The sequence below is a fragment of the Hyperolius riggenbachi genome, chromosome 7 (assembly GCF_040937935.1).
Source record: "Hyperolius riggenbachi isolate aHypRig1 chromosome 7, aHypRig1.pri, whole genome shotgun sequence".
Classification (NCBI taxonomy): domain Eukaryota; kingdom Metazoa; phylum Chordata; class Amphibia; order Anura; family Hyperoliidae; genus Hyperolius; species Hyperolius riggenbachi.
This window is the reverse complement of record NC_090652.1, coordinates 161591138-161606858: the sequence shown is the minus strand read 5'-3', so window position 1 is coordinate 161606858 and position 15721 is coordinate 161591138. Positions and strand designations below refer to the sequence as shown.

The 15721-nt window shown below is 42.5% G+C and overlaps 1 protein-coding gene across 2 annotated transcripts in view; it reads right to left on the bottom strand.

Annotated features, from left to right (window-relative positions):
- The window catches only part of VWA3A (von Willebrand factor A domain containing 3A), a 172044-nt gene that overhangs the window by 110293 nt on the left and 46030 nt on the right, over positions 1–15721 (bottom strand). For both annotated transcript variants that reach the window (XM_068244821.1, XM_068244822.1), the window contains exons 10-12: positions 11044–11143; positions 6890–6955; positions 3664–3795 (exon numbers count right to left, since the gene is read on the bottom strand). In XM_068244821.1, coding sequence (XP_068100922.1) covers positions 3664–3795; positions 6890–6955; positions 11044–11143 — 298 coding nt within the window. The remainder of the gene's footprint in view (positions 1–3663; positions 3796–6889; positions 6956–11043; positions 11144–15721) is intronic.

The window sequence follows — 15721 nt, the reverse complement described above, 5'->3', positions numbered from 1 at the left end:
CAGATGCCAAACCTGTTTTGGTCAGTCTGACGCAAAAAGAATACCTGTGGTCTGATCCTACATCCCTTTTCGAAGTACCCTTCAAGGGGAAAGAAAAAAAAACAAAAAACGTATGCTCCCCCCAGTGCCGCAAAAAAAGTGTTCACACAAAAAAAAGAAACAACATTGTTCCAAGCAGAAACCAGGTAGCTGCAAATTGTCAAACATATTTGTTCGGATGCCAGTTCTGAGATGGTTGTTTGCAACTCAACCTACATGCTAGAATAATATCCCTTCCTTTGAGATAAGATGATCTCAAGGAAGCACCTTGTTCACTGCCCAGCAGAATGTCTGAGCATAGGAAGTGTAAGATTATGGGTGGACTGTAAGTCCCCCTTGTTAGTTTAAATTGAGTCACAAGTGTAATTCCCAGTGTGAAGATTCACGAATCTGTTTTCCAACCGATTCTCTCATTTCTGGAGAGTACTCCAGACTGCCAGTAGATTAAAGAGAATATTTTCTCCAGTGAAGCACACCTGTCATGCATCTAATTAAGATTCAGATGCCCTGTACAACGCCAGAGTCTTGCATCTGTCGTAATAACAAAATGGATTTTATAATCCATTCGATTGCAGATTTGGTTGAGATCCATTTTTAGGGAGAGTGTCACTGGATCTGATATCCAGATCGATTTCTCTATCCAACCACTGACATAGAATTGCTGTTTGAAATGTTTTGTAGACAGCTTGTGCATAAGCAACAGCTGGAATACTGGCAAAATGAAAGACATAGCTTGTCTGTGACCACCTTTGCTCTGAAAAACTATCAGAGTGTTTTTGATCCAATCCTTTCTGCAGATTCATCCTAAATACTCTACAGTTGTAAAACAACCTGCATATTATCTTAGGTCTTCCTTCATTTTCACAGCTAGGTAAAGCTAGAAAATATCTTCTGTATACTCAGATTGCTGCTATTAAAATCATTCTTTTATAAAGATCCTGGGAACACTTGTAACCCATCAATGAAGTACTCAGGACTGCAAATGAAAAAGACTTATGATTGAATCCTGAATTGCTGCCTCAGCATTTATGTTGCGCTTCTGTCCCAACGGATGGAAGGAGTCTGAGCTGCAGCCATTAAGGTACGCTCAGTAGGCAGTAGCAGTTCCAAAGAGCCTCACCCAAGGACTCCTTACCGAACAGGTGTAGGCTTTCTGAACAGGGAGAGCTAAGGTACTAATCCCAGTCCCCAGTGTCAGAGGTAGAGCCCTTAACCACCACACTAGCCACTGTCACTTAAAAAAAAAATTTTCTTTTTTTTTTAAAACAAACTTGCCATCAGAATAACTTATGCATCAACCTTGCATCTATTTATATGCAAAAAACAGTGTTGCAATTCAAATGTCTATGTGCAGAATCTCTGCACATAATTAAGTAAAAACACATCTGCTAATAGCTTGACTCCTGTGCATATTCCCTGCACAAAATTATCTTCTGAAAGCACACCTGCTACCAGCATCATTATCTGAAAAGAGCACTTGCTATTGCAAACAGAACATCTGTGTATAATTATTACACACCATTGTTATCTGAAAATTAGCTTTTCAAACTGAAGGTTTCTGTGCATATTTTTTGCATGTAATTCTGCATTGCATTCAGAACCCTGCATTCAGACCATGTGCCAATCCCTGAATATAACTCCTATCTGAAATGCACCATTGCATTCAGAATATCCATGTGCTAAGCCCTGCACATAATTATCTGATAAGTAGCATTGCATTCAGGATCTGTAAAGCACACCTGCTGGCAGATAAACTAAGCATGTATATAATTGTCTGAAAATGTGTGCACACAAATCATTAACAGAAAACCCAAACTTGTTATAACATTTGTGCACAAATCATTACATGAAAGTATAACTGCTTTCAGAATATTATGGCCAACCAAAATATGTATGCATGTATTTGCATAATCCGCACCACAGCCATTCATTGTAATCAGCCATGCTTCAATCAAAATGCACAATCCCTGATTGTGGAAAAATCTACTTTGAGACCCAGATTTAAATGATTCCAACAATCAAGCAATTGATTATGTATATGGCTGCTCCCCTGTGGTATGAACGCTTGAATTTGAGGGAATTGCCAGAACAAAAAGGTGTAGCCTGCATAGGGCAAGAGGGTAAAGCTGCCCTGAAAGCTGAGAAAGTTGTAGCCATTTCCTGTTTCATGGGTTTCATCAGGTCAAATAAAGCTACTGTGGTACTTTCAGGTCTAGGAGCATAAGACTTAGACTTGATATAACTGACCAAACAAAGTCTTAGAGGTTCCTTCAGGCAACTTGCAACCACATTTAGTATATCAGCTAGACTTCGGAGTGCTTTTGAGTTTCTGTAGTACTCAAACACCAAGAGTCTTACTAACATGTACCCATTAACAATATGACAGGAGTCTGCAATAAACACTGCAATGTGTTTGCTTACCGGTGGATGTGACCTGACTGCTCAGTTTCACCAGTTGCAGCACTCTCCTGAGCTTCTGTGGTGGGCCCACTTGACTGCACCATGACCCCCTCAGAGCTGTAGCGTCTGCGTGTATAGCGTGGCCATGGCGGTTTACAAAACTCGCACTTTCAGCCGTCTAACACGCTCAGTACGCATGACGTTTTATGCATGACGCAGTATGCACCACGCGCTCACGCGTATCCAATGATGCATACATGCGACCTATCATGCAAACTTACGTCATATTCGGGTATGCGGAAAATCCGGCATCTCTGCTTACCGCCGCCATGCCCGCAGAAAGTATAATGAAGAAAGGGAACCTCTCCAGTCCCCTTCATTCAAAATAGGAAAAAACAGGTAACCACCTGCTTAGCTTCCTATTCTAGGCCGCACACCAGTAACAAGCCTAAATTATACTTTACAAAAAAAATAAAAATAAAACAAAGAAAAAACAATAAAAATGGTGCAGCAGGTGCCAACAGGCTCCCCTACTGAAAGGAACAACCTTCCCTGGTGCTTCCGTGGTGAGGTCTGGGAAACAAACAAAAAACTGTGGGAGATTGTGAGGAGGTGGGATTTATACTGCATCAATTAATTATTTTAATTCTCTTAAGGTGTTTCCGATTTGGGAGGGGGGACTTACACAATCTCAGGAGGGGCCGTCCTGGAAGACGAAGGGAGGAAAGGGTGTTCCTTAAAACACACCTGAAGTGAGACAAACATGGAGACTGACATATCTATTTCCTTTTAAACAATGCCTATTGCCTGGCTGCACTGCTGCTTTTTTGCCTCTATTACTTTTAGCTATAGACCCTGAACAAGCATGCATGCCGATCAGGTGCTCTGACTCAAGTCTGACTAAATTAGTCACATGCTTGTTTCAGGTGTGTGATTCAGACCTCACTGATGCCAAAGAGATAAATAAAAAATAAATATGTCTCCCTCCATATGCCTCTCACTTCAAGTTACCTTTAAGGGAAAATATTAAGGGTAGGCATCAGGGAAGGTGTTGGAAATGGGGGTTTGTTAGGGAAAGAGATGAATGGTTTGCATACATAAGGTAGATATTGATGCTACCACCATTACTGGCTACAAATCACCAGTACTTAGCCAGTCTACTTCATTACATCCTCCATTATTGGCAAAATAGCCACAACTAGAAACAGAAAAATAATGGCTTACCTCCTGCATAATTCTGATAAGTGTATCATCCAGTGATCCCTGATGCATTTCCTTTATCTTATTCAAGGTGTCAGTGGCTTTCTGTACCTCCTCTAGCAACAGTTTAATGTCAGTGCTGGTGTAAATCTCACCCTACATGAACAACAAAAAGGTTTGCCATGAAACCCTACCAATGACTGACGTATCTGAACTTGTTTAACAAGAATAAATGCAAACAAAAAAGTTCAATGATCCATAACTTCTGCTGGGCTTCTCCAGTATAGTGAAATACACTCTTGAGTCCTATAATACTTTTAACATGTTTACAGTCCTTTAAAATCTTCCATTGAAAATAGCCTACCTATCCTCCTCTCTATCCATACCACACCAACTAATGCCCAAATACTCCTGATGCTGGTACTTCTCAACCACTGTCTCCTGTATTCTCCACCTCTAGATTGTAAACTAGATGAGGCTGAGTCATCTTCCCCACATGTGGTATATTTTTGTGGCTGTTCAGCCTGCCTTGGTACAGTAAATGCGTACATTGAAATGCACTGCATGTTAAATTGGATGTGAGAAGTACCCGATAGTAGAATATTGCTAAGGTTACCGATATTCTACTATTTTTACCGTTAGTGGACTATCGGTAACTTTACTGATATTCTACTATCACTTACCCTAACCTAACTCTTACATTACTCCTACCTACGCCTAACACTAACTCCCCCACCTGCCCCTAATACTACCCCCACCTATGCCCAGCACTAAACCCCCCTACCACCTACAACACTAAACGTCGACGATTTCGATCGCTGTTATCTTATCTTCCTGCCAGTATATCTCGGCACTCCTGATGATAATTTTGAAAGCTGGAGATTGGCTATAGCATAGCGGAACTCCAGGGCCTGCCATAGCCACAAATTAACATTCGCCACAGGTTGAACTCGAAGGATGTAAGTTTTTCTCAGCCCAAATAACTATGCAACTTAAGGTTTGATTCATGATTAGTAAAGCACTAACACAGTGCGAGTAAACTCCTCTTACACGCGCTAATAAATTAGTGAGACTTAATTATACCACCCGGCATGCCATGCGCGCACGTGGCAGTGTAGCATGCGTTGCTTAGTAATGGCTGATCTTTTCAATGGCCACATGGTAGTGACTTATCGCTACCACCATACTTCACTAGCGTGGCCGCTATTACTTTTATTAACCACTTAACGACCAGCCGCTGCCGTCTCTTCTGTCTTTCCATGGAAACGGTTCACGGCGGGGGGCTCCGTGAACAGCCTGTGAGCCTCCGATCGCAGTTCGCAGACGAAGTGTAAACACATGGGGAAGAAATCCCCGGTGTTTACGTTGCACGGCGCTGCTATTGCAGCAGCGCCGTAAAGGAGATCGGCGATCCCTGGCCTCTGATTGGCCGGGAAACGCCGGCATCTGATAGGCTGAAGCCTATCAGAGGTGGTACAGGACGGATCGCCGTCCTGTGCCGCCCACAGAGATTAGGAAAGGGAGGGAAGGAGAGGGAGGGGGGAATAGCGCTGCGGAGGGGGGCTTTGAGGAGCCCTCCCGCTAGGCACACGTGAGCGGCGGCGATCAGACCCCCCCCAGCAGGATATCCCCCTAGTGGGGAAAAAAGGGAGGAAGTCTGATCGCCCTGCCTGAAACCAGATCTGTGCTGGGGGCTGAAGAGCCCACGCAGCACAGATCTTACATTATTCTGCCGGTCCTTAAGTGGTTAATGTAGTAGTGGCCGCACTAGTGAGCTATCACGGTAGCGATATGTCATTACCGTGTACCAATTGAAACTTTGTCTCAATGCCCTGGGAGAGCGAAGCAGGTGGTTTCAGCGCACAGTGCTCACCGCCGGGCGCCGAAACCATGTGTCCCATAGCAGCAATGTTAGTAGTAATAGTATTTAATGCTGCTGGGGAGTTTAGCAGCAGCAGGGAGAGCCGTCATTTGGCTCAACCTGCGTCCAACTTACCGACTGCATACTAACATGCACGCTGGGAAAGCCCATGTCACAAGGCCCTGACACTGTTCCAGTCAGAAGAAGTAGCAGGCATTTTGCAGCTCTAATTGAGGTAAACCCCTGGATAGAGAGGAATAAAGGTGGCTATACATCAGTTGACTTGGCGGCCGATCGACCATCTGATTCAAATATTATAATCGGATTGGTTATTATAATCGGATGGGATGAAAACCGGTGCCACCAAGAGCATGCCTGATCATTGATGCAACCTATTCTGGGCTGAAATTGGTTGCATACATCGATTGGAAATGCTGCAAGATGTAAGGCCAACATGCTCAATCGGGTGAATGACGGTAATGGCGTGTGATATCATGACAAGCGACGATCGCGATGGAACTCCTGGCGCTGCCTTCCCTAGTATTGTGATGTCACACACGCGTTCACGGTACGCCGGCAAACATGTGGGGCGTGTGTATGTGGGCAAAGCGCAGAGCCAACGGCGGACACCGACCTGTACAGTATACTGCACAGGGCACATTTTATATTGGGGAATAGCGCCAGGGTTGGCGAGGCAGTGGATGCGGCGTCACAAGGCAATTTCCTGAGAGATTTGGAATTGGCCTGTGGTGTATAGGCAGGCAACAGATGTCTCTCTGATCAGATTCAATCAGAGAGAGATCTATCTCTTGTTTAATCTGCCCATACATCGTCTGATGTATGAGCACCTTAAAGGACAACTGTAGCGAGAGGTATCTGGAGGATGCCATATTTATTTCCTTTTAAGCAATACCAGTTGCCAGGCTATCCTGCTGATCCTCTCCCTCGAATACATTTAGCCATAGACCCTGAACAAGCATGCAGCAGATCAGGTCTTCCTGACTTTATTGTCAGATCAGACAAGATTAGCTACATGCTTGTTGCTGGTGTGATTGAGACACTCCTGTAGCCGAATAGACCAGCAGGTCTACCAGGCAACTGGTATTGTTTAAAAGGAAATAAATATGGCAGCCTCCACATACCTCTTGCTACAGTTGTCCTGTAGAGGAGTCTGCCATTACGGATCCCTACTACAAAAATACTTGTGTGTTGGCTACCATACAGATTTCATCAGTAATATTTTCTTAATCAATGACTCAGAACAAATAGCATGTGGATTTGTATTTTGATAGTAAAGTATCAATCAGGATTGCAGATGATGCACTCTTGCCCCGTTTGTGGCGACCCCTATGGATGTCTTTGTAATTATATACTGTAACTATAGTTTACCTCACTCCAGGAAGAAAAACAGTGAAACCGTCCACCCACACTGTCAGCGATTCTCTGTAGATCAGTCTGTTGTGGGATAAAATTCTTGTTAGAATATTCATAGTCAGAGGAATGTAAATGACACAAGGTTTGATTTATTGAGGTTGGAGAATATAGGAGAGCACTGGAAAACATAAGTAGTCTTGGATACCAGAACAAGACAGGTAAAGTTTGCAATCCCCAGAAAGTAGTGAGGTTTGCTGAAAGGCTAGTAAATTACTGGTTGTGAGGCCTGGTGCACACCAAAACCCGCTAGCAGATCCGCAAAATGCTAGCAGATTTTGAAAAGCTTTTTCATATTTTTCTGTAGCGTTTCACCTAGCATTTTGCGGTTATGGAAGCGTTTTTGGTGTAGTAGATTTAATATATTGTTACAGTAAAGCTGTTACTGAACAGCTTCTGTAACAAAAACGCCTGCAAAACCTCTCTGAACTGCCGTTTTTCCTATACTTAACATTGGAGGCAGAAACGCATCCGCAATCCAAAAAATGCCTCACCCCGGGAGTATGCGTTTCAGCAAAACGCCTCCCGCTCTGGTGTGAACCACCCCATTGAGATACATTGACCAAGCGTATTCGCAGCCGCAAATGGCTGCAAAAATGCCAAAAAACCGCTCAGTGTGCCCCAGCCCTGAGACTGCAGTCATATTCAGCATGTACGAGGAGAACTTGTTTTTAACAAATCCATGTTGTCTTGCCAAGAATGACTGCAATAGCACAAACTTTAGTTTGTGAACCTTTTAGGAATCCTCACAATGGTCCAACTCTTGATAATTATTTTATAGCATGTATTTATAGTGCTGACATTTTTCAGCAATTTTTTTTTTTGGGGGGGGTATTTCACAATGGCTAGCTGCTGGGGCCCACAGCAGCACATGATAGTTTTACTAGCAGAACAGCAGGTGTGTTCCTTCCTTATTAATAGGTAGCAGATGTTCTCAACCCCCAGTATAGGGAGGGTGTGTCCAGAGTATTAGGTAGTCCCCCAGTATAAGGAGCAGCCACCCCCCCCCCTTTCCAAGTATAGGCAGCCAGTTGTGCCCCTAGTATTAGGTAGCCCCCAATATTGGTAGTATATGTGTCCTCAGTATTAGGTGCCTGCTCGCCAGTATATGTAGTGGATGTACTTCCAGAATTAAAATAGATGCCCTCCCCCAGTATAGGTAGCCAGATGTGCCCCCAGTATTAGGTCCCCCCCCCCCCGCAGTATAGATAGCAGAAATAACCCTTGTATTAGGGAGTCCCCTACCCAGTATAGGTAGCCAGATGTATCCCCAGTATTAGGAAGTCCCCCTCCCCAGTATAGATAGCAGGTGTGCCCCAAGTATAAGGTAGCCACCCCTACCCCCACCCTGCCAGTAGAGGTAGCCAGATGTGCCTCTAGAATTAGTTATCACCTAGTATAGATAGCAGATCTCCCCCAGTATTAGGTACTTTCCCCTAATATAGTTAGTAGCCATATGTGCCCTCAGTATTAAGGTAGGTCTCCCCCATATAAAGCAGACATGCCCCCAGTATTAGGTACCCCCTCAGTATAGGTAGGAGATATGCTCCCAGTATTAGGTAGCCCCCTCACCCAGTACAGGTAGCCATATGTGCTTCCAGTATTAGCTATGCCTCTCACCCAGCATAGGTAGCCAAATGGGAAACAGTAAATTCGGGCGCCTGAGGCTAGTGGACAAATCGGGCGCCGCCATTCACTCCTATAATAAATATCGTTTAATGGGCGCCTGATAGGAAAAAAGGGCGCCGGAGAAAACTAACGTTTTAAAAGCGGCGCCCGGAGACTTAATGTTGTATTACTGTTTCTCATGATTACACATTATTTAATGATTTATACATTTTTAAATATTATTTTTAAACGAAAAACAGTACAATATTTTTTTCCAAACATTATTTTTAAACGAAAAACAGTACTTTTTTTTTTTTATTTATTTTTTTTTCCATTATTTTTAAACGAAAAAACCAACAGGGGGGTCTTAGGTTTAGGCACCAACAGGGGGGTCTTAGGTTTAGGCACCAACAGGGGGGTCTTAGGTTTAGGCACCAACAGGGGGTCTTAGGTTTAGGAACCAAAAGGGGGGTCTTAGGTTTAGGCACCAACAGGGGGGTATTAGGTTTAGGCACCAACAGGGGGTCTTAGGTTTAGGCACCAACAGGGGGGTCTTAGGTTTAGGCACCAACAGGGGGGTCTTAGGTTTAGGCACTAACAGGGGGGTCTTAGGTTTAGGCACCAACAGGGGGGTCTTAGGTTTAGGCACTAATAGGGGGGTCTAGGGGTTAGGGGTAGGTACAGGGAGGGTTACTTAGGCACCAACAGGGGGGGTCTTAGGTTTAGGCATCAACAGGGGGGTCTAGGGGTTAGGGGTAGGTACAGGGAGGGTTACTTAGTAATTTTTTTTTTAAACGTTATTATACGTTTCACTATTTAAACGAAAGATTAACGTTTTTACAATTGCCGATTTAATGCACATTATGTAATGATTTATAACTTTAAAAAACATTAATTTTAAACGAAATACAGTACAATACATTTTTAAACGTTATCCATGCTTATCGTTAAAAACCCGGCGCCCTTTTTTCCCAGCGCCCCTTTTTAACGTACGCAGCCAAATGTGCCCCCAGTATAAGGTAGCTCCCTTACTCAGTATAGGTAGCAATATGAGCCCCCACCCTTTCATATGTAGAGTAGGAAGTGGAACATGCCTGAGAAGTTATTCAGCTCTCTTCAGCCATGTCTAGTGCCCCCTTTCTATGACTCTAGCAACGTCTCGTTATGAGAGAGATGATGCTGGAGTCATAGAAAGGGGATGCTGGACGTGAATGAAGAGAGATCCTGCACAGAGAAGTGAGAAATAACTTCTCAGGCACACTCTGCTCATTACTCTGTAATAGATAGGGAAGGTGGAGGCATGAGCACAGGAATCACTGGGTAAGGCCAGTGCCCCCCTTGCACTAATGTTCCCACTTCATGTTGATATGTGTGTGCCAATAACGTTTTCCTGAACTCCAGGAATACGCTGACTTGTGATTCTTGAAGATTAAACTTTAACATGAAGGTAAAGACAGAACACTGTAATATGTTTATTATGGACTTCCTTATAGCGGCTATGAAGCAGAGGTTGTACGTGTGAAACATGTTAATGTGTTTTGTCCCTATTCTCACATTTAAGTCAGCATATTCCTGAAATACAATAAAAACCTTTATTTACGTTCATGGAGTCTTAACAGGTTCACCCTCTGCAAAATATAAAATGGGTGCAAAAGTTTTAGGCAGGTGTGAAAAATTCTGTAAGAATGCTTTGCAAATATAAGTGTATATAAATAGAAGGTGAATATAAGGAAAGACATCTTCACTTGGATGCAGTTTTTAAAGGCAAGTAAGTTGTTCCAAATTTCCTGGAAAACTAGCCACAGATCTGTGGATGTAGGCTGTTGCCTACCCTTTGTCTCTTTTATCTCTTCATGTAAACTAAAACATACTCAATGATGTATATCACTTTTAGGACTCCTTGTTTTGCATTAATAAATAATCGGGCCAATCAGACTCCTCCCTGATGGTACTTTGTGGGATAAGGATCTGCTTATATTTCTTATCATTGAGAAAACCATTAATCCATACCTAATTTCCAACTTTTTTTTACAGAAATGTAGTCCTAAACTTACAAGGAACTTACCAGGAACCTCCGCCATACTTCACTGTTGTTTGCAGAGACTTGTTATTGTACTGCTGTATCTGTCACAGGTCCTCAAACATGCCATGGTGTATGACCTGTGACATGAAACTGGCTTCTACAAGCTCAACTTAGTAGCAGAGTTTTGCTGTTCCTCACGTAGCTTTAAGCTACACAGCTGGTTTTATTTTAGTTTATGACTATGTTTCAGCAAACATATTAACCACTTAAGGACCACAGGCTTAGATGTGTTTACATTTAAAGGGATGATTTGGCAACCCTGGTAGTCACACCAAATTTTGATTAGATTCAGATTTTTCTTTCGTGACTGAACTTTGAAGTGATTATGGTGAAATTATTTTTTGTTTGGTACATTTGAATTGAGAAATGCTATTACCACTTTACTAATCAATAAATCACACATGCTAAAATGAAGTTTTACCTGAGCAATACTGTCAAATGATACTATGTGAAGTTGGAGAGTTCTCCCCACTGTGCTCTGCAGGATGTAGTCAGATAAGACATCTGGGGCCTGGTCAGGGCTGTGAAAACAGGAATTTTTGTGATCAGAACATGTTTTACTCTGATTGGATAAGACAGTCAAATGAAATATGTGTATGTTGGCTTTCTATAAATTTTGCAAGCAAGCAAGTGAACAGAATGAAATAGAAGTGTAGTGCATATTATGAATGAAGACAGAATATTATGGATACAGAGTGACTGTAATGGAAGTGAACGAATGGAGAATACATAAGGAGGTGTGGTCTGTGCAGACCTAAATGGCATACAGAATTTATGAAATGGCAGCGTCTCTGTACATAATGATATATGATCTGTAAGGAAAACTCCTCTATCATGATGTATAGCAGTGTTCCTGATCATTGTTTCAGTATGTACATCATTAAAAATGATTGAGTTTCCCAATACTGTATTCCCTTGTGAATAATATTATCTCAAATACCTTCTAATCCAGTGTTCTCCCCCCCAAAGTTTTTCCAGCCTTCATCAGATAACCTGACGAAGGCATGGATATGCCGAAACGCGTCGTCACGTCACAGGAACACATTCACCCGACACAGGCACCTGCAGTCCATCTACCATCTTTGACAACCACCACTGTTAACCACAGGAGCTGCAACCTGAGGACGTATATTAGGGCTAGTCCCCTTGAAAGGCTCATTATACACAACTTTCTAGCAAGTGTATTGACTTAATAAATGATAACACACTACAGAGGGCTCCTCCATCTGTTTTTCTTATAGTCACATTATCAGCCCTCAGGCATGGTTGAGAAGCAGCTAAAGTGGAGTGTTTTTGTAGCAGCTACGTAGAAAAGGCTTAAAGAGACACTGAAGCGAAAAAAAATATATGATATAATGAATTGGTTGTGTACTATGAATAATTACTAGAAGATTAGCTGCAAAGAAAATATTCTCATATTTTTATTTTCAGGTATATAGTGTTTTTCTAACACTGCATCATTCTCTAATATGTGCAGATTACACAACACTCAGCATTTAAAATGATTCTTTCAGAGCAGTCTGTGAACTAATGACCTCTCCTCTGGCAGAGAAAAAGACATTTGTTTACTTACAGTTGAGATAATAAAAGTCAGATAACAGCCCTCTCCACGACTTTGAAAGTCGTAGAGCTTAATGGCTTTTTTGCATAGAGATAACAACTGGAGTTTCTTAACTCTTCCTGTACTGGAAACAATTAGACTGATGTATCTGATCTTAATGTTTTATTGTAAGAGACTGGGCAAAAACGGCCTGCATGGAAGATATCCAAGGCGCAAACCACTTTTAAGCAAAAAGAACATTAAGGCTCGTCTCAATTTTGCTAAAAAACATCTCAATGATTGCCAAGACTTTGGGGAAAATACCTTGTAGACCGACGAGACAAAAGTTGAACTTTTTGGAAGGTGCGTGTCCCGTTACATCTGGCGTAGAAGTAACACAACATTTCAGCAAAAGAACATCATACCAACAGTAAAACATGGTGGTGGTAGTGTGATAGTCTGGGGTTGTTTTGCTGCTTCAGGACCTGGAAGGCTTGCTGTGATAGATGGAACCATGAATTCTACTGTCTACCAAAAAATCCTGAAGGAGAATGTCCAGCCATCTGTTCGTCAACTCAAGCTGAAGCGATCTTGGGTGCTGCAGCAGGACAATGACTTAAAACACACCAGCAAATCCACCTCTGAATGGCTGAAGAAAAACAAAATGAAAACTTTGGAGTGGCCTAGTCAAAGGCCTGACCTGAATCCTATTGAGATGTTGTGGCATGACCTTAAAAAGGCGGTTCATGCTAGAAAACCCTCAAATAAAGCTGAATTACAACAATTCTGCAAAGATGAGTGGGCCAAAATTCCTCCAGAGCGCTGTAAAAGACTTGTTGCAAGTTATCACAAACGCTTGATTGCAGTTATTGCTGCTAAGGGTGGCCCAACCAGTTATTAGGTTCAGGGGGCAATTTCTTTTTCACGCAGGGCCATGTAGGTTTTGAGGGTTTTTTTCTCACTAAATAATAAAAACCATCATTTAAAACTGCATTTTGTGTTCAATTATGTTATCTTTGACTAATAGTTAATGGTTTTTGATGAGCAGAAACATTTAAGTGTGACAAACATGCAAAAGAATAAGAAATCAGGAAGGGGGCAAATAGTTTTTCACATCAATGTGTGTGTGTGTGTGTGTGTGTGTGTGTGTGTGTGTGTGTGTGTGTGTGTGTGTGTGTGTGTGTGTGTGTGTGTGTGTGTGTGTGTGTGTGTGTGTGTGTAAGCGTGCGTGCGTGCGTGCGGGCGTGCGTGCGGGCGTGTAGCGCCACTGAATATGTTGCCGCTTTATAAATCAATAACAATAATAATATACATGCAGGCAGGTTCTAGGTAGGATTAATATGTGCCCATGCTTACCCATGTCTCATCAGGTTACATGTCAGTTTAGGTACACTAAAACAGCTAACTAAAAATATTTATTTAGCTTTGTTTGTATATAATTTATAAAAAGATAACTGCAAAATGCATTTATCCACAGAAATATATGCATGCTTATTTTGGGACATAATTAGCTCATTATTTGCTAAACACCCACATATTTGGTGACAACATTTATTTCCAGAGTTTTCCTGCAAAATAATCTTAAATTAAGACATATGGGACCAAAATAAAGCCCCATCTGTCCCCAAAAAAGACAATGCAACATCTGCGTAAACACTCAAAGCAGTTAAAAAGCTATTAACAGTTTAATGTAAAGTTTAATGACAACATTTGCTCTAGTCATTTAGGTTTGAAATACCCCATGGCATGAAGAGGGTTAATGTTTTAGGGCCCATTTCCACTAGCCACATTGCCGTGCTGTGATGCGAGTGTTACATCGCACCATATCTCATCCAGCCGCGGGGGACTTCCAGTTGTCTTGTGGAAGTCCGGATGCAGCAGTGTACCAGCGCTATGGAAATCGGATGCATGCTGCAGAAATCTGCAGCATGCTATCTATAATTTTCCCAGCATTGCACCGCTAAGGTAAATTCGGGTCAATGAAAATTACTCCATTGACTTGCTTTGGTTTCAGTTTGCATGTGGTGCAATGCGATGATAGCATCGCACTGCGGCTAGTGGAAACGGGCCCTTAATGTTAGGGTTCATTCTACTGGGGCAGCTTGGAAATAGGCTTCACGAGGAGTAAAGTAAGCGAAAGATTATGATTTGTGTTAAAGAGACTCCGTAACAAAAACTGCATCCTGTTTTTTATCATCCTACAAGTTCAAAAAGCTATTCTAATGTGTTCTGGCTAACTGCAGCACTTTATACTATCACTGTCTCTGTAATAAATCAACTTATCTCTCTCTTGTCAGACTTGTCGGCCTGTGTCTGGAAGGCTGCCAAGTTCTTCAGTGTTGTGGTTCTGTGATGCATCTCCCCCCTCAAGGCCCCTCTCTGCACACTGCCTGTGTGTTATTTAGGATTAGAGCAGCTTCTCTCTTCTCTCTTATCTTTTACAAGCTGGATAAATCGTCCTCTGAGCTGGCTGGGCTTTCACATACTGAGGAATTACAGGCAAGGGCAAAGCTGTTTGCAGGAAGAAACGAGCAGCCTGAAACTTCAGTGCATGAGAACAGAGTGAAAGAAACACACAAATGATCTCTTGAGATTCAAAAGGAAGGCTGTATACAGCCTGCTTGTGTATGGATGTATTTTCTATGTGTGGACATACTGTACATCAACCCACTTCCTGTTTTGGTGGCCATTTTGTTTGTTTATAAACAAACTTTTTAAAACTGTTTTTAACCACTTTTAATAACAATAACAATAATATTTATATAGCGCTTTTCTCCTTGGGGACTCAAAGCGCTGTGACCCTGCATTATGCAGTCTCAAAGGCTCGGGAAAAGAGGTGAGTTTTTAGCCTTTTTTTAAAGCTGTCCAGAGAAGGAGCCTCTCGTACTGATTGTGGAAGTGAGTTCCATAGAGTAGGGGCTGCGTAGGAAAAGGCCCGAGCACCAAATGTTAAGTGTATCCTGGGAATAACCAGCTTCATCTTGTTGGCAGAGCGGAGGGTGCGTGAAGGGGCATAAAGTTCCAATAGATCCGCTATGTATTTGGGTCCCATGTGGTGTAGAGCCTTGAATGTCAGCAGGCAGATCTTAAAATTGATTCTCCATTTTACTGGCAACCAGTGAAGAGTTTGCAGTACTGGGGTGATGTGTGAGCTGCGGGGGGCATTGGCTAGGAGTCTGGCTGCAGCATTCTGTACTAGCTGTAAGGGGCGCAGAGCCTTATCTGTAGATCCGATGAACAGGGCGTTGCAGTAGTCTAGGCGGGAGGATACAAATGCGTGAACCAGGGCAGGTAGGTCTTCAGCTGGGATAAGGTGTTTGATTTTTGCTATGTTCCTTAGATGGAAGAAGGAAGACTTGACGACAGCTGTTACCTGCTGTCTGAGTTTTAGATTTCCATCCAGGATCACCCCAAGGTTTCGCACAGAGTCTTTATACTGTACAGTATCTCCCCCAATTGCTAGTTTGAGGTGGTGAGCGTTTTAAACTTTATCCATCATGTGTGGACCACCTACCACCAACACCTCTGTTTTGTCAGAGTTCAGCCTCAGCCAGCTGGT